Here is a 26,555-nt window from a genome sequence, read left to right as displayed (position 1 = left end):
TCTTTTTACACGTACAACACCGGAATAAACTGTGAAGCCAAACTCTTTCCATCTTTTCCATTTGTTACTGAAGGATTTTATAAGATGACAGATAAATTATTTGGTACTTTGGTCTTTTTAAAAATCAAATTCTGTGTATTTTAGAAACCCAGTAAACATCCGAGTCAAGCTATGAATAGTTTTGAGGGATGCACTGAACTGATTTATTCTTTAGCATAATTCTCTCGTCAAAGTCCACATTTATACCCACAGGCTGACTGGAGTCTGATTCCTATCTCAAACAAAGTTATTTTTGATATTCTTCCACATTGATTAGTGGATCTAAAATGACTTGATGTATATTTTACAATTTGAAAAATGTAAAAAATCAATTTCACGCAAGCTAAATCCCAACATCGCTCCTCATGCTTAAAATATGAGACTTACTGTTAGCCGACAGATTAACTCGGTCCCTGTTGCTTCTGTTTCTCCATTCTTTTGACTGAAAATCACAAAGACTGTGCAGCTTCGTTGGGTTTGCATGACATAGTCGACCTTGTTGCATGTTGTCACTGTCAGTGTTGCCACGCTTTTCTCTCGTCTCAGTGTGGTGCGGTTAGCTGAGGTATCAGTCGTGGTTGGAGATCACTGCAGTGTTTTGGTGGATGCTCTCTGGCTCTGTGCAACTCTTGCACTTTTGCGACCTGTGTTGACATGTGTGGCTGCATACTGTCTCAAGGGTGATGTGTACCACTGCATTGTACTTCTTAGATAGTTACAAACTGTTGCAACAATGGTGAGAATAGTCCATATTGATCAAGCAGTGAAGCTCTGATTAGTTTGACACATAACCAAAGAGACAGGTTCATGGTTTAGCATTTCACTGCCACTGATTTGTCACTGTTTTTTGATCGTTAAAGTGCTGCACAAACACAAGACGCACAAACACAAAGATACACAGTCCTGCATTCTGCACGCTCACCAAGTGTGCAAAGTGACTGGGAGTCTCATAAGGCTGTTAAATGGAGCTAAATAATAGCTCTGTTAAAGCTAATGAGCCAGCACCAGTAATGATGCCCTTGTTCACAACATTTTACTTATTCATTCAGAAATGGGGGGAGAGAGAGAGAGAGCAAGGGGAGTGGTTCATTTGAAACAGTGATGGACTGCAGTGTGCTGTATGTATCTCTCTTCCTTGGGCAGTAAAACTTTCTGTGCGGTACTGCATGGTTGTGTTGATGTTATAATATTAACTGAGTGTATCTTTTGGGTGTGTGCATGTGTGCATGTTTTTTTTTTTCCTTCTCTGGCACGTGGATGCAGAAGGCCCATGAGGTGGAGCAGCAGTCCGGCCCCAGAGGGAACCCAGAGTACGTGGACCGAGTGAAGCTGCTGGAGAAGGAGGTGAGCTACTACAAGGACGAGTCCAACAAGGCTCAGACGGAGGTGGAGAGACTCCTGGACATCCTGCGAGAGGTGGAGACTGAAAAGAATGACAAGGATAAGAAGATTGCTGAGTTGGAAAGGTAAATAAATCTGACTGTCTAGACTTAGGTTAGTAAAGTATTTAAAGACATCTTAAAGAAAAACTTCACCTACAAAATGAAAATTTGTATATCAATTACTTTAAATCCTTGAAGAAAACTTTGTTTTCTGGCATGCCTCCACGGTGAACGGAGAACACCAATACCAATCTCGTCTTACACTTGCGCAAGCGCTACTGCTCTGTGCGGGTCCGGGCCGGTTTGAAGATTTTTGTCGAGAATGCAAGGTAAAATAGGATGAGTAATTGATAAACAAATAGCCATTTTGTGGGTAAATAATTCCTTTAACCTTCAGTTTACCGATATGTAATTACTCTTTTTCAGAATATAATGCGTATATTTGTATGCAATTCCAACAAATTGTAACATTATCACATTACATAAATTTTGTAGAAGCATTTGTGCAAAGCTACTTACAATATGTGCATTCAAGCTTGATAGGAAGAAGTGCTGTTGTTATCACTCTGTCCCTCTCAGTACGACAAACAAACAATATATAACAAAACAAGAAAAAAAGAAAGAGAAGCCACGCTCCAAAAAATGAAGAAAAAAAGATCCCTTTCTATGTGTACTGTGTACATCCTCTTTTTCCTATCGTTAGATGATATCACTAATAGGAAGTTTTCTAAGGGCTTTAAGGGCAAAATTACAGAAAGGCCTTTTTTCTCACTAGTGTTGTGTTGTGTGCTGTTGCCATACAGATAGTTTTGGTTTTATCTGCTTGGCTTTTTTAATTTGGAATTGAAATTTCCACCTTTCTGTGAGCTGACAAAATATTATTTTGTAATTTGGGTGAAACCTCATTAATGTTATTATCCTAAAAATACACTACGCCACTGTTTGTCCCTTGAGGCTAGGAGCAGGTCATGCTCGCCCTGGAATTTCAACAGTCAACTTTCAACTTTTAAGTGCCCTGTTCTATGTTGTAAACTTCCTTGTGTCTTTGTATACATGTACTGTCATTGTCCTGTTGGTACAAATGTGACACCATGAGTTTGTGTCAGCACAGTTTCTTGCAATGGAGTCTTTTATAATACTCTCAGAAATACATGAATACACTTTTCCTTGGATGCATGTTGAGATACACACAGAAGGGTCTCTGTTAAAGTTGTGATGCTTTGTTAGACGTGATATTAGAACACAAAGTGCCTCTATGTCATCCCCTTAATGGAAGAGGTCTGACTGATTTCGGTTAATGGACCACATGAATAGAGTTTGCGGCCTCATCAGCTCGTGGATCATCCTCCGTGTGGTCCAGAGCCTCTTCACTGGATGCAGCTTTTTGCTTTGGTTCGGCTGATGGAAGAGACCACCGTCATTATCCTGGACCCGAATCTACCTGATGAGACAAAGATTGGATAAACTGCATGAGAACGACACATGAGCACCGTCTGCCAATGACTGCCCCTCGTCCCCGTCACTTTAAGAGTCACAAAACCAGTTCTGTTGATCCCGCCCGGCTAGATGAAAGGGGCCATTTCATTTCTCTGTCCTTCTAATTTATTTGTGCTGTTTTATTAATTGAGTGTTCTTGTCCTTTTTGCCATCTTTACCCACTTTTTTTCTGTCCCTTTCCTCTTTCTATCTTCTGTTTCATGTCCACCTCATTCTCTTCACCGTCCGCCATTGATCATTTTCAACTCTGGTCTCGAATCTCCTTTTTTTCTTCCTTTCTCAAATCCAATTCTGTTTTTTAAAAATCTCTTCTCTATCTCCTACACAACACAACTCCTCCTCTTTTCTGTTGTCCCCCCTGAAACCAGCCCCCTTCCTATGCCCCTCGCCCCACCCCTCGTCCCGGTGGCAGAGCTCCCCCTGACCCGCTCCCTTCTGTGTCCGCTGCCCCCCAGCAGATAGGGGGCATGGTGTGGGATTTCCTGGGAAAGTGAGTGCTCTGCCCTGGCACTTCAGCTCGGCTGCGTGGTTGAGGTCTCCGACTGCGACTGCTGCAACTGCATCTGGTTTCACCTGTGTGCCTGGGATTCTCATCTTTGTATCAGAGTGACGGGCTCTGTTTTTATACTGTGTTGTTATGCTGTACCCGTACTCATGATACAAAGATCCCTGGATCCATGTTTGCTTTTATTTTAGTAGCACGTGTTTGCTAAGTGGAATATGTGTATGTGCCATGAATGGTTGTAGATCAGTCTGTGTGAGAGAGTTCATGGTGCATGTTTTATGTTTTCAAACTGCATGTGGCAACCTGCATTAAAAGCAATCTATGTCTGCAATGATGATAGAATGGGGAACTATGTTAACAAAGATTTTGTCGTATGAAAAAACAGATTACGGCAAATTAAAGCACCACATCATAGAGTATTAATAATTGCACAAATGTGGCACAAATACTTTAAGTCTTGATAATTAAAGTTAATACTAAAGTTTAAGGATTTTTGCAATGTATGTCTGGCACACCCAAACAGTTGATGTTATTTCGCCCTGGGGTTCCTGTTGTGGCCTGTTTCTGTTGTGATGCATGGTAAAGTTGCACAATCAAACCAATCACACCAAGGATTCCGCAAACTAGCAACCAAATTTCACAGTTTACACTGTATCATTTTCACAGTTGTAACTGAAAGCCTCTATCAAAATTTGCACTTGCATATAGATAATAAATACTAAATAATACTGTAAATACTTCACTATATACTGCAATAGAAGCCGTTTTCTTGGTGTGACTTTACCAGCTGTTTTGCTTTTTTCCAACCATTTTAGTTAACTATATTGTACTTTTTGTTCCTCAGTGTCCTTTGCTGAAATATGATAGAGCACATATGCACACTAAAAAGCTTGCAGACACACACATACACTTTTTTGTGACTTTTTGTTGCTAAGTGTTTGTTGCAGCTTAAGTATGAAGTTCTAGTCCTTAAAGCTGAGTCATCCTCCTGCCATGAGCACACTTCCCCCTGCTCATTCCATCCACCCATCTGCCCAACTCCCCCTACGTTACCCTCTCCCTCTTTAATTCTCATCCTATTATCCTCCCAGTAACATCACGTGCTGCCCCTCTTTCTTCTAGTGGTCTTTCCTGGTGCCCACCTTCCTGTTCTCCCTCCTAACCTGCCTCATCCCTAGCTTGCTCTACCAGATACTAAGAGAAATGATCAGCCAAGTGACCTGCATGAAAAAAGAGCTGCTGTGCTCCAGGTCTACACGCGCTCTGTGAGTGAGGTGCTGTAGTAGGTAGGATCTGGACTGAACCTCCATCTTGAAGCGTGTCAGTCCAGTCGGGTCTCTTTTGTCTGAAAAATCCTGCATCCATAACTTAATCTCTCACTAGCTCACTCCTCCTTTCGGTCAAACCACTGTCCGCTTCCCCTCCTTTTGCTCGGCACTCAGACCTGTCTTCCTCCCTTCTCCTTTTGCCCTGCTGACTTTTGCCTGTCTGACTGCATGTCTGCCACTCCCAGGCTTGGCAGCAGATGCACACGGTTCTATGTTTTCGGAGAAGGTGCATCCTGCATTCGCCGTGTCAGGCTGTACAGCAGCGGCTGTCACAGGCGCCTCTTTGATCTCCCATGTTGTTTGACAATGAACACACTGTGATCTCCTCTGGGTCCTCTGTTTTCTTTTTTTTGTGGTTGATTCTTTATGTTCTGGTTCTAATGTCTCTTTTTTTACTTTTTCCTTTGTGTGCTTTCGTTTGCTGCTTCCAATGTCTCCTCCACTTGTCCCGTCATCCCCTTCTCTTCTATCTCTTCCTCTCCCCATCTGCAGTCTAGCTCCCAGGTAAGTAATGCCCCTCCCTCCCCATCACGCTCCCATCTCTACCCGTATCCATCCTTACTCTGGGGCCTAAACCTGTGAGTCATCTCGTCAATGTCATGTTAACACGAAGCCATCAATTCATCTGTGAGGCTCATGTCTTGTTGCTTTTTCCTTGTGATCTCATGATTGGTAACATTTTGAAGCAAGAATTATTCAAAATGCACCTGACATGATTTTCCATTACGCTGTTCTTGTTCTTCTTGTTTGTTTCATGTTTTTTGTTGTGATATATGAGAATATATTGTACCCTACTAACACATATACTTACTATTTATCACATCAATGGTAACAATATCGCTTCAAGTATGTATTATGCATTTCTTAAAAGATAAATGCTACAGCAACTACAGAATGGTATTCAGAAAATTGATTTGCATGAAAATGCTTCATTTTTGTGGTTCTACAGACAAGGAGGCAAAGACCTGACAAAGAAGGGTCCAAACATCAAACTGGGACCACAAGGAGACAAGAAAGGCTTAGGACAAGACCCTCGTAAAGACGGCTCCATGGACAGTGGCCACCACGTAAAGGTGCAGATTTACTTTTGAGAAATAGACCCAGTTGCCAGTTCATTATAACTTTCATGAAGGTAGGATATATTGTAGGACTGTGTTAGACTGCATTTGTTTTAGCTGAGTGTATGTAATAGTGATACATGGTTAAATACGTTTGTAACGGAAACGTGTCTACATTTCTATCTCTGTGTCTTATTCATACATTTGGTGTGTGTTCCCATCTATTGCAGTTGGAGGAGCTGATGAACACGCTGGAAAGGACAAGGCAGGAGCTGGATTCCACCAAGCAGCGTCTGTCCTCCACACAGCAGTCGCTGCAGGAGAGAGACGGCCACCTCACCAACATGAGACAGGAGCGCAGGAAACAGCTGGAGGAGATACTGGAGATGAAGTTAGTGCCGTCATGACAACCTCACAAAGACAGCCCATTATTTCACTTCTGTGTTTCTAGCTAAGGCATGGATTCTTTTCTTGTATGGAAACAGAAATTATCTCTTAACTATCTACCAAAATAATGTTTTAAATGTATTTGTGGTGAGGAACAGGACATGCAGTTCAAATAAATACCTAGTTTATATTAAAGTCATATCAGCGTTTACACTCACATAATATATCACCTAACTGATCAGGCTAATTGATTTTCAGATGTTCATATTTTTACAGACTTAAATAGAATAAATAGTAATATGCTTTTTGACACTAATTTAATTGGGTCTTGTCATCACTGTGAAGTTGCCAGGCAACCAGACTACAGAAAGCCTCTCTGGTTGGCCAACAAATAGTCCCGTATATAAATGTAAACTACGGAAAACTTTGGTCTTTCTACCGGTTGGGCAAACCGCCTTTTTACCCCTTTGTACAGTCTTTATGCTAAGCTAAGCTAACTGGATGCTGGCTGTCACTTCACACTAAACAAACATTAGCTTGGTATAAATCTTTTCATCTAACTCTAGGCAAGAAAAAGAGCAAGTGTATAAACAACTATCTACTGTACTCCTTTGAATCAGAGTGAGAAGTGAGAAATGTAGTCTGAGTGAGTACAAAGCATTCCGATTTCTTAGTGACTTGATTTGACATTCATTGATATTCATCTGACTCCTGAATCTGGATCTATGTAGATTTACTTGCACTTAAACAACTGTTGACTTGCATGCAGTTACATTGAATTGATACAGTTTTTTGGTTTAAAGAGTGTAATGGGATGTCTCACCGATATACCATTTCTTTAACGTGCTTTTTATTTTATATAATATAAGTGCTGATGCATAATGTTTTTGTTCTACAGGCAACACGCACTTCTGGCAGCCATCAGTGAGAAAGATGCTAATATTGCGCTGCTGGAACTCTCTGCGTCCAACAAGAAGAAAACCCAAGAGGAGGTGCTGTCCCTCAAGAGGGAGCGGGACAAACTGATGCACCAGCTCAAACAACACGTTAGTACTGCAGCACAATGTCAAGGAAAAAATATGTCTGCACTGTAGCTGGCTGCCAAGGCAACATTAATCAAAATGAAAAATGTATTTCCAAAAGGCAGCAAGACATTTTTTTTCCATTTCATCTACAGGGGGCGTTGCACAAGCATGGCCACTGATCTGCTTTGCTAGTTCAGTTTTTCCCCAAATGTGTCTCATTATGCTTTATCAGAGCTGAGGCGGGTCAAGTCTCAAGTCATTCCACACAGGTCCAAGTCAAGTTACAAGCTCTCATTTGCACATTGCAAGTCATTTGCCACTCTTTTCTGGCCATTGACATGACATTTTATTTGAGCTCTGTTGGTTTCCTATCAAAGCTGTGTTCATTTGCATAGCTGCGGTCCAATCCACTCAGTGCATTGGCCTAACAGTGTAATGTTCACGGTGTGTTTACCAGGTCCAAACTTGAGTCTTAAATGTTTTTGCTTTCAAGCCTCAAGTCATGTCAGGTCTTCAAGGAGTCAAGTCCCAAGTAAGTAAAGTCTTGCAGCAGTCAAGTCCAAGTCAAATTTTAGAGTCTAATTCAAAATCAAACTCTTAGGTCTATAGCTGTAGTATGATTTATACACCAGGAATTCAGGAACCACAATATGGCCATTAAACATGCTGCTAAGTGTTATTAAACTTAACATGACTCACATGTGTAGCTGCTTTTGTAAATAATTTACACTCTGCATGGAATTAAATAACTTTTAAGTCAGAAGGACAGAGGTAGTTACACAAATTATTCTCATTAATCGCATAAATAATGTAAACATATAGTAATGGAAGTAAATTGCATTACTTATGAGTAACAGTAAGTAGTTAAATGTTGACCCACATCAAAACGGACAGATTTAGACTACCCTGATTTTTACTTTGTTGGCAAGAGTTTGATGAGAAGATTTATAACAAACTCCCTTGAACTACAACTTGTCTTTTTTAACAATTACATTTTTGTACCGGTAAAACAGATAGGGAGATGGATTTCAATAACCTTTGGACAGATTACAACTGGCTGTTTCCCATTGTTGTCTTTATGCTAAGCTAATCAGCTACTGATGGTAGTTTAGTATTCATTTTATAGATTGGAGAGTGGTATCAATCATTTTATTATAATCAGCAAGACAGCTACTGAGTGTATTTCCAAAATAACTTTTTTTTTTTTTTTTTTTTAAACATAATCATAAAGACTTTAAAACTGAATATGGAGATGAAAATTCATCAGCTGAAGTCGGAGAAAGAAAAGAAACATAAAAGCCTCAATGCTGGTTGCATGGTTATTGCCCTGGTTTGTATTACATTGTAAGGTATTCCTGTTTTATGTCAATCCACATATACTGAAAATATGTGCTTTGTCCAGTCATGAGCTCCTTTGATGTTCATTGTGAGGGAATAATGTTCTTCATTTAACAGCTGCTGTTCATCATCACTAACCAGGTTCCTCTTTCCACAGACACAAAGCAGAATGAAGCTGATAACGGACAACTATGAAGATGAGCAATATCACCCACATGGTCCTCACCACCCCCGACTCAGCCCCCCACGCTCAGCCTCAGCCCCAGCCGCAGTACCCTCACGCTCCTCCTCACGCTCCTCACGCTCCTCCTCACGCTCCTCCTCACGCTCCTGCTCACGCTCCTGCTCACGCTCCTCATGCTCCTGCTCACGCTCCTCACGCTCCTGCTCACGCTCCCCATGCTCCCCACGCCCAGCAGACTCCATATCCACACGCCATGCATCCGCAACACCCACAGCATCCGCAGCACCCACAGGCCCCCCAACAGCACCCGCAGCAGCCACAACCCCAGTACACTCACCCACCTCATCCACAGCACCCTCAGCAGCACGCTCAGCACCCCCAACCACCTCCCCAGCATCAACAGCACCCGCGCCCCCCGCAGCCCCAGCACGCTCACCAACAGCACCCACAGCATCCTCCACAGCACCCACACGGACACCCTCCTCCGCAGCAGCACCCTCACCCTCAGCACCCACACGGCCCTCCACAACAAGGACCCCATCCCCAGCATCCACATCCCCAGCACCCTCAACACCCCCAACACCCTCAGCACCCGCACCATGCCCAGCATCCACGTCACCCATCGCCACATCATCGTGGAGGGCCGGCCCGAGGACCCCCCCATGCTGGTCACCGCCCTGCCCCGGACCAGGTCAGTTGTCATTTGTGTAATCATTTTAAACATTGTCATCAAAGTTAAGCCCTGAAAAAAGCAGAACAGCAACTACTTCGCACATTAATTCATTCTCTGATGCTTTCTTTTACTTGTAAACTTTTAAAATTAAACGTTTCTTTTTTCTATCACACTGCCTATATCGCTGATGTTGGCCTGTATCACTGACATCAGCAGGATGACGACGAGGGCATTTGGGCATAATCGTTGCTGTGACAACCAAAGCTCTAATATTGTTTTGAAGGGGTGAGTTATGTTTACGATTTTCCCACTTTATGATTGTCAGTGTCCTCTGCATCTGCTATATTTCATAACAAAAGAAACAGCTGCTTGACGTCTGCATATTTGAGTTGTGTTTTCTGTCGCATTCAGATGATTCAGTCACTACTGGAGGAGCACAGCCATGCCATGATGTGGAAACACTACCCGACCAAACATTTATTACCTCCACTCAATCAACACTCAGCAATGGGACCTTTGTTTATTTTCTGGGGAAGAGGAGGGGGCACTCAGGTGTGCAAGTCATGCGGGGAGACAGGCAGCTTTGCAGGTAATTTCAAACATTTTCCTTTCATAATATATAATAGCACACAAAATTATGTTATTTATTGAAAATACATTTCCAAACATTTCTGCTCAAGGTGACCTGGAACTACTTCTTTGTGTGAACAAGCGCAGACGTCATCTACTTCCTCAGCACAGGATCTCAGATACGGAACTGAATTGGAAGGAAAGAGACAGATGTTGATGCAGATGGAAAGACAGATGTGCTGTGAGTCAGATTCTTGCTTGGACAGGCCATGTGATCAACAAAAAAGACCTGAACGAGCGGTCTTGCAGAGGTCAACCTCACCTGTCTGTCACCTGCTGAACGCTGCACCTCTTCAGGCCAACGACGCCCTCTAGATCCTCCCAGCAGAGATCTCATAGCTGTCTGCCAGCCCAGTATTTGTTCCTCATCCATCTTCCTGTGGTAAACTCAAGATCACGGATGTCTCGCTGTCTGTTCTACCTGCCTGACTGACTCCTCTGGCTCCGGTTGGCTCCCCCACCCAACACTTTCATGATTTCTTGATCCTCACTGCCCTGCTGACCCGCCTGGTGACATCTGACCCCTCTACCTGGCTATCTTGACACTCATGACTCTTCTGTTCTTTTAATAATCTGATCGTGTTGATGAGCTATTTCTCTCTTTGTGGCACACAGTGACCTCTTTTTTTACCTTTAAACCCGACACACTTACCGATGAGCATTTCTAAAAGAGATATAGTGTCCCACACACCTGACCTGAGGTATTTTAGTTTTTTTGTTGTTATGTAGTGAAGCTTAGAGCTGACTAAAAGTCTGCCTTTAGCTCTTGGATGTTTTTTTTGCCTCAAGGCTCTGGGTGCCATCCATCTTTTTCTTCACGTTACCTCATTTTAATCAGAAGTAGTCAAAAAAATCAATCTATGCAGTTGTCAGTGTAGAGTAGATGCATTTCTATTTCCCCCATCCTAACTCAAATTTATCGATCAAAGTGTAATTAACCATCCAATCAGAGCGGCCAAGAGAGCGGTCAGAAACTACTCATCAGTCAGATTATGTTCCGTTTCTGAGACTATGCACCTCCTCCCGTCTTGCAGGAATTTTTACTAATGGTGCTTCTGCTGGTGCTCAAACTAAATGGTGTCAGAAGACCTGGTCAAGAGCATCTTTTAGTCCTTTTACAGTCGAGGGACTTGATCCCAAAATGGGCTTCACAAACAACTGTAAAAGACTGCTTTGTACATACGATTTGACCTTTGGGGCTTGTGAGCAACGATCACTTCAAGACCCACAGGGACGAGATCTCCCTACATGAATACTGCTACTTTAAATACATTATAGACCATGAAGTGGAGGATGTTCAATAGATGTTTTCCCTGCAGGTCTATTTGTACCATTGACAGCCCAGTCTCTGACCTACAGTATGCTCCTGCTCTCCTCTCCCTTGTAATCCTCCTCTTCAAACAGTGGTCTGTGTGACCTCCCCAAACATAGTGACTTGTTTTCTCCTTCTCAACAAGGAGGCCTGTGCCTCGTAAAAAAAACAAAAACTGTACACATATATGATAGATATGCATATATTATACATATAGAGAGAAATCTATAGTGTGTCTATACGTGGTCAGAAAAACGTTTCAAACTGACAAGATAATATATACGTTTTTTTTCTTCATGGTTATTTTTCTAACTGGCTAGAACCAGAGAGTGTTGAGTGGTGTGATTTTTCTCTGATTTGTACATGAGAAAACCCCTCAGCAGCAAGTAACATTCCCTGTCTGAAAACACAGGACAGCCCAAAAAGAAAAAAACAAGAGCTTTAGAGCAGTTTATGTGAAATAGACATATATATCCAAATCTATCTAGAAGTATAGTAAAGATGACATTATAACATTCCTTTCTTCAATGTGAAAACATTAAGTTGATCACCGCTTTTGGTGACAACTTTGAACAATGAAAAAAAAGACTGAATTTTGCAGCTCACATAAGTAGCAATGAGATTACGTCTGCTACACTCAGCAGTCAGAAACTTGCACTTGTGAGTGAGGACTATCACATTTAACATTCAAGTGGAGGTTTGAGTGACTCTGTCGAGATGCATTTATTTCGCGTGATTGTCGTCGTTGTCGTCTTGTAAACAGAAGTGGTGACATACGTGACTGTGACAGCTGATTAAGTAGAAAAACCAACACACATTGTTGCAGTGTAGTGGCAAAATTGAGTTAGACTGTTTCAAGACAATCCCCTACTTCCTCTCCCTCCCCTCTTGGTGCCCGTGTGTTTCACTTATATGGCCAAGTGTTGATCGTTGTATAGAAATGTCTTTCCATATACCCATCCTCCACAAACCGAGGTGACCCATGCAGCACCTGTTGTGTCCGCTTCACATGTGAACCTTTATAGCTCCTGTCACTGACCAAGAATCAACAGATTGTGTGAAACTTTCGTGTTTGTGTTTACAAATGTTCAGAGAAAAGTCCTTATTTTTTTTTTTGAAAAAGGGAAGACAATGCAAGCAGACAGAGGAGCAAAAATCCTCTCACTTTACCATCAGGGGGGCGGAGTACGAATCCTCCATTTTCAGGTCCTTATCTACTGAATACTTGAAGTAGGGGCTTCTCCTACCATGAAATACCATTTATGATTTACATGGTAGAAAACATGAAACATTTCATTTGTGCCCATGCATGCTGAATTTTACATAATGTGCCAACTGAAAGCGATGATGTAAAGGATAATCTCCTGTTCTCTATGCAGAGCGATTTCTCAACTGTCAAAAAAAGGTTTTGGAGACACAGAGGCTTAGAGGCTGGGGCTGGTTTCCTAGGCTTAGACGAAAGACTAATCCTGGTTTTGAATGACTCAGTGTGAGGTGGAGTCAAAGAGTCAAGTGCGCATCTGTGCCTAGAAGCAGCCGTGTAGAAAGACTCGAGTTGAAAGGCCTGTAGGTTCACCAGTAATTCTCAAAGGCCTTCGAGACAAAAAGCATGAAAAGCCTAACACATATTTTCACTTTATTGTTGTATACAAGTTGTTTTTCTTTTACTATATTTTGCTGAACCTTTGGATCAAACAAATCACTGTGACCAATGCCATAAACATTTTTTGCTTTGACAGAACAGATCTTGTTTACTTTTTTTTATTATTTTTGTATTTATGTTAGCTTTATTTTTTCTATTGTTTCGGCTTACTGAATATGCCAGTTTGAGACTGTACTATTTGTATATGTAAATGTTTGAGCTGTACAGTAAAGACCTAGGAACAAGTTCAATGTGAGTGTCCAGCATGCTGAATGATAACTTGTGTGAACGTGAGCTAATCTCCCATGATGCATCACTCCTCATTCATTACTTGCATCTGCATCGTGACGGTGTGATGTTGTGTTTGAGATTGATGTGTGTCTCACTTACTGTGTCCCCTTAGTAGACAGCCTGTGCAGTTTTGTGAGAGTGCAGCATGTTTTTGGGGTTGCTTGTGTAACTGTATTAAGAAAAGAGAGAGGTGAACGTGTGTGCATAGCTGCGTTTATGGATGTGAGTATGCGTCAGTGTGTGTGTGTGTGTGTGTATGAATGGATAAGAGAAAAATCTATTTAAAAAAAACTTTATCAGAGGAAGTCCCTAGAGTAAAAAAAAAGTGAGATTGAGTGAAAGTTTTGAATGAAGCATGGATACTCTGTGATGTTTTCTGTTTTTTAAACCTAGGAGGCTGTCCTCAGTGACCCAGTTTGCTATTGTATGTGCTGTATCAGAATATTACTATTGAGTGTTGGCCAGCTTGTTTATATCCATCAAATAAAGGTGACTTTCTTTCTGTCTTTGTTTGTGATTTTCTACTCTAAGTTAAAATCAGTTCAATCTTGTACGCAAATTCTGATGTTTTCTAGTACAAATACAATCATGGTACTAAACTCAAATGCATGGTATGATACTGTTGTAAAGTGCAAACAAGCACACTAGCAAGTCAAATGTGACATTGATTTCATATCAGTTTCAATGTCATAATATATTATTCATAAAGAATAGCAACAATTGAGCTAACTTGGTGAATTATGCTAATAACTATTTCTACCATTATCATTTAAGTTCCACTATCAAAAGTCCTGGATGTTAACGTTCAGTAATGCTATTTTATTTATTTATTTATTTTATGTCATTAACAACATGAGCACCCTGCAAAATGATGAAAGCGATGACCTGGGTAAGTATGTTAACATAGGACAATTATTTGTGTTTTATATTCTTCAGACAAATGTACATTTTCGAGAAAAGTGGCAATAAAATATTCCTATATACTGAATTTTTAATGTTACAACTTTATATTTAAAGAGTGAAAATACAGTGTAATTGAGTAAAAAGGAAATCTAATACATTGTTTCTGCACACAAATACAAGCAAGCTGTATATTCCTCTTTAATCAAGCTAAAAATGACAACATTGGACATTGGTGGCTCCAAATGCCAGAACAAGATAGCTGCTTGAAAACAATTTTAAAAAAGCATGAGACGATTGGTGCTGATTTTCAACTCGGAACAGGAAAATGGTACAATTGTCTAAAAGTCTTTTACCTTCCCTTTGGCCAATAACCCGAACGCTTTAACCACTTTCAACAGCCTCTTGCCGTCTTCATCAGTGAGACTGGAGTTTGTGATGACAAAGCAAACTCAATCAAAGGATGAAGGCAGTTAAATACAGTTGAAAAGCTCCGGACCAAGCTGGTCAGTGCCACTTGAATTAAGCTTTGTCAAACTAATATTTAAAGGTCAACAATAAACATTCCCACTCATTTTGCCCAGCTCTGTGATATTACAGAATTACTTTTAAAAGATGAAGCTAACTTCATATCAATAACTTATATCATCTATAATACAAGTAAATGCATAAGAATAATCTGCTATGTCTGAACTTTGATTGTCAAGGCCTTGCCGAGCAGCGACACATGAAATGTATAAGTCTATTTGCAACAGCTTTAACGTCCCTTTATTAAGCTGCCTAGTAAACGGTCTCCCCTGTCAGAGAGCCAGTACCCTGCCATGGCTGCCACTGCTCCCATAAATACCGATGTGTAGACTAGATCTCCCTTAGCAGCCAGTGTGGCCAGAGCACAAAGCACCACCCCGAAGAGCATCTGCTGCAGCACCTCCACCTCGTCGTCCTGGATATCCTCAAACAGACCTTTCTCCTGAACACCTGCACAAGAGACAAGCGTGAGAGGTTGTGGTGAGCTGAGGTGAGGTCCGTTCACATGATCGTGCTTATGATGACACCCACTAGACTGCTGCTTCTTCACACAGACGGCGTCTTTATGGATGAATCCCTCAGCACAGTCACAGCGGAAAGAGCCCTCCGTGTTGGTACAGATCTCATCCAGACCGTGACAGGCAAGTACCCTGTCACTACATTCATCTATATCTGAGAAAAACAAAGAGAGAAACATGATACAATCTCATCAGAGACTCATCAGGAGCACACAAATAATGCGTACTGATAAAATAATATTTAAAAATATTCTCTTTTAGGCCTTTACCCACACACTTGGACCCTGTCAGTGTGTACCCAGAGGCACATTTCCTGCAGCGGGCTGGTCCGCTACCCATACAGCCCACACAGGCCGGGGAACAGTCTGAGGAAAGATGGACCATTTTATTTATTTATTTACATAACAATTAGTGAAAAAAACACAATACACAATCGGATTAGAAGAAACTGGAAATATTATTTAATATTTAAGCTCTCCAGTGGAGCAACTTAGTTCGGGAACAAGTTAAGATCACTGGGCAGGTTCCACAGGGATCATCAGGTTCCACAGTGATCATCAGGTTCCACAGTGATCAGGGGCCACAGTGATCATCAGGTTCCACTATGAAGGACTTGCAGCACTTTATTGTGTCATGTTCAACATTTTGTAGGTGTGTGATTTAATATCTCCTTTCTCATAGCATCAAACAAACTAAACCAAAAAATGTAGACCTTTGTGAGCATGTGCATGGATGCTTAAAGGCTTCACCTACTGTTACAAGAGTTAATGCAGCAATACAGCTGCATACAATTCCCCATATGGGTAATTACTACGATCTATAATGGGTGGTGGTAAGGAAGCTATCTCACACACAAACACACACACACACACACACACACACACACACACACACACACACACACACACACACACACACACATCCCGAACTGTTCATACATTGATACACCCATCTCATTATCATATAAATATAAAAAAACCTGGTGAGAAACGTGGTGAGAAAAATGGAAAATGTTGTGTGGGGAAAATAGGGCATTGCTAAATGATTATGTCTGTTAAGACCAAAATAAAGGAAAAATCATTAGTTGAAAAAGAAAAGAAAATGGATTTGTGAAAGAAATAAGTTTTCATTTATTTTATCAAAAGGCTGGTTTGGTAGCTTTGGTTTTGTTAATACTGGTATAATTATGACTCACAGTATCATATATTGATATATTTAGATATATTTTTGACTTGTCTGACAATTATTTATCACCTTCTGCTTGGATTAGTGCTGAAACAATAATCAGCCAAAGGGCTAATCAATAGAAAAAGAAAAGACACACATTTTAAAAACTGATTGAATAAATGTAAAGTAATTTATCAGTCAAACATGTCAATCCATTGCTGGTTTCGGCTTCCTAAGGTGAGGATTTAATGCTTCTCTCTCTTTGATATCACTCTTAAATTGAATATATTCATGTTCTGGGCTGTTCATTGGCAAAACAAACATTGATTGGTATTTTTAACTGTTTTCTATTTGATTTTAAAGCACTGACCTCGGCACTCAAATGATCCATCTGTATTGAAGCAGTAGCTGTTTGCAGGACAGACACCCAGCTCGGTGCCACACTCATCAACGTCTAAAACAGATCCAAACATATATACATTAAGAACGTCTGCTTGTCTTATTCCATACACTTATTGGATGATAAGCTCCGTATACAGTACCTACACAGGTGTTATTATGGAGCGTCCATCCCGCTCTGCATTCCTCACACTGGTCGTTTTCTGGGCCTGAACACTTGCTGCAGGTATCTGGACAGCTGTGCACCCGAACAGCCAACAGACAGCACAGCCAGGCAGCCTGCAGCAGGTTCCTGTGAAGCATCCTGTCTCCCGTCCGTCCCATCAGGTCCACAAGGTAAAGTTGTTTATCTCATCCTAAATATCACACCCTAGGTTTGTTAAATGATGCTTGCAAGCTGAGATCATAATTCTTGGGAACATATTGCTGTCAAAATAAAGTGTTCAAGTGATTAAAACAAAGCTTCACCTTTGGGACAGTCGAAAAATACAGTTCAGGTCATATCTAATCATCTGTCTGAATAAGACCTTGCTGATATTTTGGTGATCAAGGCACAAAGAAGAGTCGAACTGTTTGGTCACTAGAGGTGGAAGTAACTAAGCAGCCTACATTACTCAACTGCACATCTGTATTTCTCAACCTGAACCTTGTTTTCCCATGTTTTCGTGCCAAACTGACCTAATAGGAACGACAGTTTCTGAATTTGGATCAGTAAGTAGTAGAGCGCACAACATTCTCGGTCAAGTAGAAGTCTCGTTCTGAAAATATCGCGAGGTGACATGTTGCCGGAAGAGAACTGTCAGGAATGAGTCGTTTATTGGAGTAGAGACAAGAGTAGTTTAGTGTTATCAAAATGATTTATTAAGTCATGTCTGAATCGCTTGATGATTTCTACCACGTGGATTAGGTCTTGGATTCGATGGCTGCCATTATTAGGAGGTTGAACCAGTTGCTGCAAGGCCTTGAAGCTGGGGAGACAGGTGGTGGTCCTGTGGGTGCTGAGACCCTTTGACACCCACAGAGGAAAAATGATTTAAAGAGTCGGACCTGTTGATGCCCAATATTCAGCTATCAAAAATCATAATGTTGTCACTTTTTTCATTGGCAAAAACAAGAACTTTTAGTGACTAACGGTACATTGATCTAAACATGATGGTCAGTTGGATACAAAAACATTAGAAAATAGTGTCCAGCTTAAAAAATACCAGATTTATCCCTCTTTTTTTAGGTACTTTACTTTATAATTCTGATTCAATTAATGCAAAAGACATACTATTGTATTTTTACTTCTCCACATGTGCCTGGCCACTACAGTGACTCCAGATTCAATATTGCATACTAATGATAATACAGATATGATGCATTGTAGATGAAACTACCACAGAATATAGTTAAGTTGGCGCCACCTCGACATTAATGCTGCTTACGTGCTAAATAAATACATTACTCTGGGACGGGTCATTTTCATTTGAAGTACTTTTCGCTAATAATACTTCTGCACATGTACATAAGGAGAACAAATCAAGCATTTAATTGTACCTCAAAACAAAAAAGAGACATGGGTTCATAGTTTTCTTTACCTCCTCTACGTGCTTCGACTCAGTCTGAACTGTCTCGTCTTTATAAAAGTATAAAAAGTCGTGAGCGCAGCCGACTTGCGCTTCTCACACTTCAAAACTACTTTGTGTTTGATTTCAGAATGTAAACCAAACATCCCAAGCGGGCGGAGCACGCAGCGCCCTCAACGCACCGCCCCTCCGGGATGCGAAGACATTCTTAAACAAGTACTTCTCCGTGTCCTTTAACTGACACTTGATTGCACCAATACGATCCACCGTCCTTCACTGAGAGACGGCCAATCACAATCGAGATCCGCCATGCACATAAATACACACAGTTATTTATAGACAGGTGTTGGGAGACATACAGCAGGCTACATGGATATAATTAGTCTGTAAGATTTTAGGGTAAACATATTGAAGGTTAAAGGACAAGTCTGGCAATATTCTATATTTTTCTTAGGGCCAACAAATCCTATGTGAAGAGCAAAACAAACAAATATACACATGATTTAATCATACATGATTTAATCCTTAAAACAAGTAGTACAAGTCTTTGTAGTAAAGCCTGATGTTATTTAAGGGTATTTTGTTCATTTTAAACACTTAAACATTTTCCCTGACAGCATCTGTTTAGTTTTTCTCTGTGATTGTTGGGACATGCTGGAGAGGCACCTGCACGGTGATAATGTTTTGTTGCTGTACCGATTCCCCAGATTTCAGCTGATTGAGACAAAGCCTGAGAACCAGTTCCCAACCACATAATCCAGAAATATTTACTTGGAGAATCAAATGCAATGGAAAAAAATGCCTCTTCAATTATAAAAAATATATACCTTTTTAATAATAAGGAAATGTGCATAAAGGGGGTTTCAATGAAAATAAACCATCATACAAAAAAACAAAATAAAGTCTGTGTGCATTAAGTGTATCATATACAGATAGTATGTATCTTTAGGTAAACACAAACTCTCAAATAGCACTCAGGTCTGCTCCACACACTGTATGGTCTGCACTGATGCAGGTATAACTAAAAGGAAAGGTGTTCTTTAATAATTACTCAAACCATAAGGGGGGAAGTTTACAGTATGTGTTAATAGGATAAACATTGATGTAATCATTTAAGTTAGATTTGATTTACACTAAGGTGAATTGTTAAGTTATACTGTATTTGATAAACATAAAGGCGATGATTTGTGTGATAAACATTAAGAACATTATTGAAGTTATACAGAGGAGTAGGACCATAAAAGTATATCCTTCTTCATACTTGTTTTGGACATATATTATTTAGCATATTTATTAATTTAGTTTATGTAGAATTTGCTTTATATGTATTGAAGCAACATACGTAAAAACTGCAGTGCAGTTAGAAATCATTTAACGTTTTTGGTAAAAAGTTGATAATTTCATTGCATTTCTTGACTATAACAGCGATATAGATCATTTTCAGCCAGCCATTAATAGTGTCTTATTATTTATTCATCCACAATTTGGATGAAATTGTCCTTCATGCACAGAGCAGCAATTCTTTTCTGGGTGCTTCAAATGCTTTGTCACAAAGTTTCCTCAACTCCAGCACATTTACAGTAGGATGCCTTCTGCTGGTCTGGTCCCTCTTTAGTCTTTGCTCTCCCTCCATGTGAGACACTCCATCTCCACCTTGTCCACGTCCTTCCACCTGATCCCCTCCCAGTCCTTCCCACAGTGAGCTCAGCCAAGAGAGCCCCAGTTTGAGAGGGAAGCTGGAACAAGGGCAGCCCTTGAAGAAGCTCTGGTAGACTCCTGTCACTAATTGGATGGGAGTCGAGTGTCACCAGAAGAAAACGTTCTCCGGACCTGCCGAGCTGCTTGTCCGCTTGGACAAGGCACATGGAGGCCGAGAAGACATCAGAGTAAGGGGAACATATCTGAGGGAGGCCCTTGTCGTCCCCATTCGTCTTGATGACCTCTTTGTTCCGATGGGTCCATTCCTCAGCTCTCTCCAAGGCTTTGCGGGTCAAGACGAGCACGACTCGGCCGCCCCGGCTTTTCAGCTCCAGCAGCTGTGAGTGCAGCCACGGCAGAGGCCCCAGAGTGCACTGCTCCTTCCTGCTCCACTGGTCCACAGACACGCTGAAGCCATGGTTACAGAGCTGGGAACCGAGCCGACACACCGACTCCGAAACACGATCATCCATATCTGGGGGGCTCAGCAACACCACATGACTCTTTCTGTCAACTTTAGAGAGAAAAAACAATTTCAGATAGTTGTTCCATCACAACTTCATGATTATCTACATAACAAATTTTATTACAAGAAAATACTCACTCTTTACAAATCCGCCATGATGCCAGCTCCACGCCCCTTCTATAAAATCAGAAAATTAAGTAAATCTTAGCAGAAATATACTACAGGGATATTTAGAATTTCAGTGCCACAAATAATTCATAAAAGAGTAAATTGGGGAAATTTGGGTCAAGTCAGGCAAGTATATTTCATCAAGGGTTGGTTAGAAATTCCAGATCAGATTGTCTCTGTAGCCTACAGTATGTTCTTACATATTCAACACACAATGCAAAAAGAAGGAAATTAAAAAACTCACTCTTGACGAAGTCATGAAGGAGATAAAATAGAAGCACAGTCAAGCAAACCAGCAGCATGACGCCAACAACCAGGAGACTCCAGCGCCACCTGATAGCTGAAAGTAGAACAAAACAAACTCCTGTTTCTAAAGAACTCAAGAAACAGTTGCTGTATTTGAGCAAAATGTGTCCCAACCAGCACCAGTGTCTGTATTATAAAACTGTGTCGGACTCACTGTTTTTAAAACAAAATGGACCCAGCTCATCTCCCATTCCTTTTACCTTCACCTGCACAAATGGATAATCATTAATGAGTTAATCAGTATCAGTAACTTAGTAAATATAAAAGGACAGTTTGCAAATACTTTACCATCACACATGTTGAGAGTTGAAGTTTGATTTCTTCAAACACCCCTGTTTTCTCCTGAAGAGGACACAATTATACATATTGGTCTTTAAAAACTTGTGTTTTTTAGCTGTTGTAGCAAGACGTCATTCAAACCAAAAGGTCTTAACTTTAGATTCTAGCAGAGATCCCAAAGTTTGGGAGAAAGATTTTTCAAATTTTGGGGAATTTCGTGTAACATTTTCTTATTTCAGGCAGTGTAAACATGATATAACTTCCATTACGAGTTGAGACAAGCTGACACAGAATATATATATGTGACCCTGTAAGATGATTTTTCCAAACGTTAAGCACTGTGGAAATAAAAGGGATACTTTGAAGGCTACAACGTTCAGTATTAAAGTTTCTTACCCACAGTCCCTCATGGTTTTGTCTCCATGTGCCGTTTGCCAGCTGTTGTCTAAAGCCCTCCATCTCCCTGCAGGTGTTTTCTTTGCGGCAGGGCCACACTTCTCCTTCCAGCCTGCAGGGGGCAGACAGGTTCCACTGAAGCATCGTGTGGTAGTTGCTCATTTGACCCTGGCTGACAGACACTGACACATTCTGCCATACGTTCCTTTGGAGGAAATCTGCAATGGAGCACGTAGGAAACATCAGCATACCAAAGGTAAACTGGCCACCCTTCACCCTGTAAACTAAACAGAGATGTCTCACCTGTGTTAGTGAAGGGGCAGCTCAGAGAACGCCTCTGCTCGTCCTCATTCCATACCTACGAAACACACACACACACACACACACATCAGTCAAATAGGTCTGCATAGACACAACACAGCTGATGTGGTGGCCATAGGTAATCATGATGTTTACGTGATGGTACCTGGAGACACATGCAGGGGGTCACATCATACAGAGGGATGGGCTTCCTGTTCCATGTCTACAAAGAAAGATTTAACACATCGTGACTTCAATGAGAGCGACAAACCAGTGGTGAAGAGTGACTGTGAACATTAACTCAGGTAACACTTGTACTAAACTTGACCTACATTTTATGCCCCTTTATACTACTACTGAATTTCAGAGGGAAAATACAATTTATTGATGAATAATTTCAAAACATGTTTATGCTGGTAAACTGAATGTATTTAGGCGTCTGACTGCTGATTATACAAATCAAACAATTAGAATATGTCAACTTGTGCTTTTAGAAAGTTGATGTACATTTTCTGTTTGACACAACTGTTTGACATTTTATCAACATTGTTTATATATTAAACTACCTGAGAGTATATAAAGCAGTTTTAATCCTGCTTAGATACTAAAGCACGAGTAATAAAAATGCAATTAGTACATATTAACATGTAAAGTGACCACTTCTGCTTTTTACACTTAAAGTACATTTTGCTGATAATACCTGCTGTACTTATACACCTTAACTTGAATTTTTTTTTTGATTTTTTTTAGATTGTTGTATTGCCACTCTCTACTTGAGCAAGGGATCTGAATACTTTCTTTACCCTCTGCAAACAAACAAACAAAAAACAACAACCTCAAAAGCAAAACAAACATGTAAAAACATATGCGAAACTGAGACACAACACTGACCTGACATCTTCCATTATGCTCGTACTGGATGCACACAGAGGTAAGGTTGTTATTGCTTCCAGAAAACAGCTCCACCCACTCCATCTCTTGGTTAATTACAGTGCTGAGTATGGGCACTGAAGGAGGGAAAGAAAAAAAACTGGGTCACTTCCCCAAAGACAAATACAGAAACAAAACGGCCCAGGAAACCAAAACACATGTATGATGTGGGGATTATTTACCACGGCATTGTTCCACACGTCCCTGCTGTTTCTCGGAGGCACACACTGAAGAGAGATGTTAGAGCATGTGTCACTACTTGTAGTAGCCAGTTATGAGCTCAATATGTGCTTTGTAGTTAAAAGAGCAAACTTTACCTTCATCTAGAGAGGGAAATACAACCTTTCGACATAGTTGTGACGGATTGGAAGAATGAACAATCACATGACTGCTGAAGGAAACCCCAGCTGGCTTATGGATCACCACAGAAAACTGTAGAAGTCACACACACACACACACACACACACACACACACACACACACACACACACACACACACACACACACACACACACACACACACACACACACACACACACAGATAGAGTTTAAAAGACGAGGTCACTGGAGGTGAGCATACAGTACATCCCTATTGACATTACATACTTTATATTCCAGCACAGGGAGTCTACAGTACCTTTGCCCGGTTTTTCTGAGTAAGAGCTGCATGATTAACCGTAAACTCCACCTTCTTGCACGTGGGCATGGTGGAGGCGGCTGTGTAACACAGTATCACAGACGCTGTTGCAACACAGAAAAGGTGGGGCTCAGGATTCATTGAAGCAGTAATAGAAAATCAAACTTTAAAAAACCAACGCTTAAAGAGCATACCTGTGTTTTCTTTCATGTTTTAAGCCAACAACTATGAACTGAGTATACTTAACATATTGTACATATATATGGGTCTATTGTAATGCAAATAACGTAATAACGTGACATTGGGCTTCATGTAGCCTTAGTTCATACCTTTTGGATTTCTCACTGTCTCATCGCTATAATCCTCTTCATCATGCCCAGAGTGGCCTTCATCCTCCATGTCTTTATCTGGACTGAAGTGGATCTCTGTGTCTATCTCCAGACATAATGCACACAGCGCTCCGTCCTTGCAGCAGAGCTTGAAATGTGGAGTCAGGTTTTGGACACTGACACCATTATTATTCTCTGCTACAATAAGAGGCATTTCATTCTGTATGGTGCAATTAGAGAGACCCTAAAAGGAGGCGAAATTAAATGTGGAAAACAAGAAAAACATATGTTTACTGAGTGGCATCACATTGTAACTGAATGTTATCAGGATGGTAAATATTAACTGTTCACTGTACTGTGAATAATGTACATACAACTGCCCTTTATTTTGACAAGCTGGCTGATGGTTTTATCCCTGTGTCTGTTAAAGTTAATGTTTGACAATAAGACAATTTATAGGAGAAAAAGGAAATGAAAATGTCGGTGCAGGCTGCTCCAGATCTAAAAGGAAATTAAAAGTGTGATCTGTCAACAAAAGCTGTGTGTACTATACTGCAACGGAGGAAATATCTGCTTCAATGTATCCTAGCAGTGCATCATGAAGTACCTGCAAGCAATTGACTTCATCGCTGTCCAAACCCCAGGCTGACATGCGTAGAGTCAGTAAACCACACCAAATGGACCATCCAGGGAGAAACATTGTGCTTCCAAATGATTTGAGTCCTACAGCATTTTTCTCCAAACATATATCTCCAGGATCGGCATGACAACCTTGTTAAACAAGTCCAGTGGCCTCATCACGACTTTTGGTTGAAGATTAACTTGAGATAATCCTGGTTGAAACTGCACATTGGCGGAGAACGTAGTGAATTGAGACAAGCTGTCAGAGTTGATGGGTTCCACCTTTGTTTATGTCCTGGGGAAGAAGAGACATACATTAATGCAGGTGTAGGCAGTTGTTTCTTCATAACTTTCCTGTGAATGAAAACAATTAAAACAAGCCTCAACAATTGTTAACAACACATTTTCTTTTTGATACAAACTGACTCCAATAGTTTTCTGGTGTACAACATATTTGATAAATCAAATAAAAAAGTTCACAAATCGTTAGACATAATCACTGGGAACTGGGTAGTTCCCTTTTAAAACACCTTCAAGCATGAAACAAGCAAACAGTGGACTTAAGAAGACTTAAGATCAGACGTTGATGTTAGTATATCAACCTAACGTCAGAAATTAAATACAATTACACAAGTAATCTCATAGAACGCTCATGTAGGTAACTTACTGTGATTAGTAATCCACTGTAAATTCGTTTCTGTCCTCAGATCAGCTTCACCTTGTCAGTCGCGTGTTTGAGGTATGTGAAAATTGAACCGCACAACACGTCACTGTCCTGACTCAGGAGACGTCCCTCCCTTTCCCCAGTGTGTGTGTGTGTGTGTGTATCTCTCTCTCTCTCTCTCTCTTTCTGTTTCTCTCTCTGATTTAGTCCTAACAGCACAGCATGTCAAAATGCCCATAGTCTTGAAACTTCCTGTTCTGAATTCCTCATTACAGCATAACCAGCACAACCTTGATGGGTCAAAGTCCACAACTTTTTTTTATTTTATTTTTTTAAATCGAAGAAGGAAACTCCTCCTTCAGTGTTATTTTTTAAGTAGATTTGTTTACACGGAGCTGCAGTTTACTGTCAGAGTAAACAACAATGTTTTACTTTGTCTGGTTATGTGGATTTGGCAAAGATCCCTCCTTTTGCAGTTCTGTGTAAACTGTGCCTTGATGAACAGGTTTATCACCCTGCCCATGAGAATGCACATACCTTTGAACTGCAGTTCATTGGGAGAAGATAATCCCACGCAACACAATAACAAGCTCCTCAGCAGCAGCTCCACTGGTTGGACCACATAATGTTCAGCTAAATTCAAAACCCTGGTCCGTTTATTATTCTCCAGAAATGTATTTAAACAGAGCACAACAAAAACAGAGTACAGTATATTTCCTTAAGCTCTGTATTTACTTTGTGGCACTCGTACTAAACACTTCCATTTTTACCAATTTATACCTTTGCTATACAATATGTGACTGAAGTATTTCACTCTTCAACCTCTAACTGATTGCTGTAGATAGCAGTTTCCAGATTAAGATTTGACCCATCATCTTTTGTTTAAGCTACCTGTAAATAAACATTAAGTGTAGCAGAACTAGCACTATCTATTTGAACCATCTCTGCTGCTCACTTTGAACATGATTTTACAGAAATATACTTTAAGCAACAAAACGAACCTTGCTTCTGTTTACTTTACCCACATGGAAAACCCGACTGTTAACCAGGTAGCTCAAATGATGAGGCCTGCCACATGTAAACAAGTTTTGAAAAATGAATTTGAAGCCCTGCTGTTACTCCTGGACAAATATTACACTATGTAAGCAGTAGAATGACCTTCCACTGCTTTCCTTTTCTGTTTTCACGGTTGATAAACTGACGTATGCAGGGTTAACTGTAAAAGTAAACTGACTGATTTTGAGTCCAAACTGTGGTAGAAAGTTTTAGGGCCGGCTCCACTTGCTTTTATTTACACAGTGTTAACTTGTTAATATGAAAGATGAAGGTGTAGAATGTAATATATCTTTAACAGCTCTGGGCAGTCAGGCCACTTTGGCTCATCAGTGGA

The 26,555-nt window shown here is 40.7% G+C and overlaps 3 protein-coding genes across 3 annotated transcripts in view; 1 reads left to right on the top strand and 2 right to left on the bottom strand.

Annotated features, from left to right (window-relative positions):
* The window catches only part of LOC129106302 (ERC protein 2-like), a 29,603-nt gene extending 19,944 nt beyond the window's left edge, over nucleotides 1-9,659 (top strand). Inside the window, 8 exon segments of the mRNA XM_054617686.1 lie at nucleotides 1,306-1,505; nucleotides 5,701-5,824; nucleotides 6,040-6,200; nucleotides 7,095-7,242; nucleotides 8,717-8,760; nucleotides 8,814-9,337; nucleotides 9,385-9,434; nucleotides 9,633-9,659. Coding sequence (XP_054473661.1) covers nucleotides 1,306-1,505; nucleotides 5,701-5,824; nucleotides 6,040-6,200; nucleotides 7,095-7,242; nucleotides 8,717-8,760; nucleotides 8,814-9,337; nucleotides 9,385-9,434; nucleotides 9,633-9,659 — 1,278 coding nt within the window.
* A 4,750-nt stretch (nucleotides 9,660-14,409) lies between these two features.
* Nucleotides 14,410-18,810, bottom strand: LOC129106365 (protein disulfide isomerase Creld1). Its single transcript, XM_054617754.1, has 6 exons — nucleotides 18,384-18,810; nucleotides 16,947-17,159; nucleotides 16,775-16,858; nucleotides 15,507-15,602; nucleotides 15,251-15,391; nucleotides 14,410-15,169 (listed from the first exon to the last, which is right to left on the bottom strand). Exons 2-6 carry the CDS (start codon nucleotides 17,125-17,127, stop codon nucleotides 14,949-14,951), a joined length of 723 nt encoding a protein of 240 aa, XP_054473729.1. The 5' UTR covers nucleotides 17,128-17,159; nucleotides 18,384-18,810; the 3' UTR covers nucleotides 14,410-14,948.
* Nucleotides 18,811-18,895: 85 nt separating this feature from the next.
* Nucleotides 18,896-25,322, bottom strand: il17rc (interleukin 17 receptor C). The gene is made up of 15 exons (XM_054616717.1): nucleotides 25,169-25,322; nucleotides 24,488-24,796; nucleotides 23,881-24,124; nucleotides 23,552-23,655; nucleotides 23,232-23,346; nucleotides 23,097-23,141; nucleotides 22,876-22,991; nucleotides 22,151-22,207; nucleotides 21,988-22,042; nucleotides 21,685-21,902; nucleotides 21,298-21,351; nucleotides 21,164-21,215; nucleotides 20,948-21,043; nucleotides 20,674-20,712; nucleotides 18,896-20,583 (listed from the first exon to the last, which is right to left on the bottom strand). The coding sequence occupies exons 2-15, from the start codon at nucleotides 24,578-24,580 to the stop codon at nucleotides 19,919-19,921; spliced, it is 1,953 nt and encodes a 650-aa protein (XP_054472692.1). The 5' UTR covers nucleotides 24,581-24,796; nucleotides 25,169-25,322; the 3' UTR covers nucleotides 18,896-19,918.
* Between the last annotated feature and the right edge of the window lie 1,233 nt (nucleotides 25,323-26,555).

This window comes from Anoplopoma fimbria, chromosome 17 (genome assembly GCF_027596085.1).
Source record: "Anoplopoma fimbria isolate UVic2021 breed Golden Eagle Sablefish chromosome 17, Afim_UVic_2022, whole genome shotgun sequence".
Taxonomy (NCBI): Eukaryota; Metazoa; Chordata; class Actinopteri; order Perciformes; family Anoplopomatidae; genus Anoplopoma; species Anoplopoma fimbria.
This window is presented reverse-complemented; position numbering and strand designations above follow the sequence as displayed.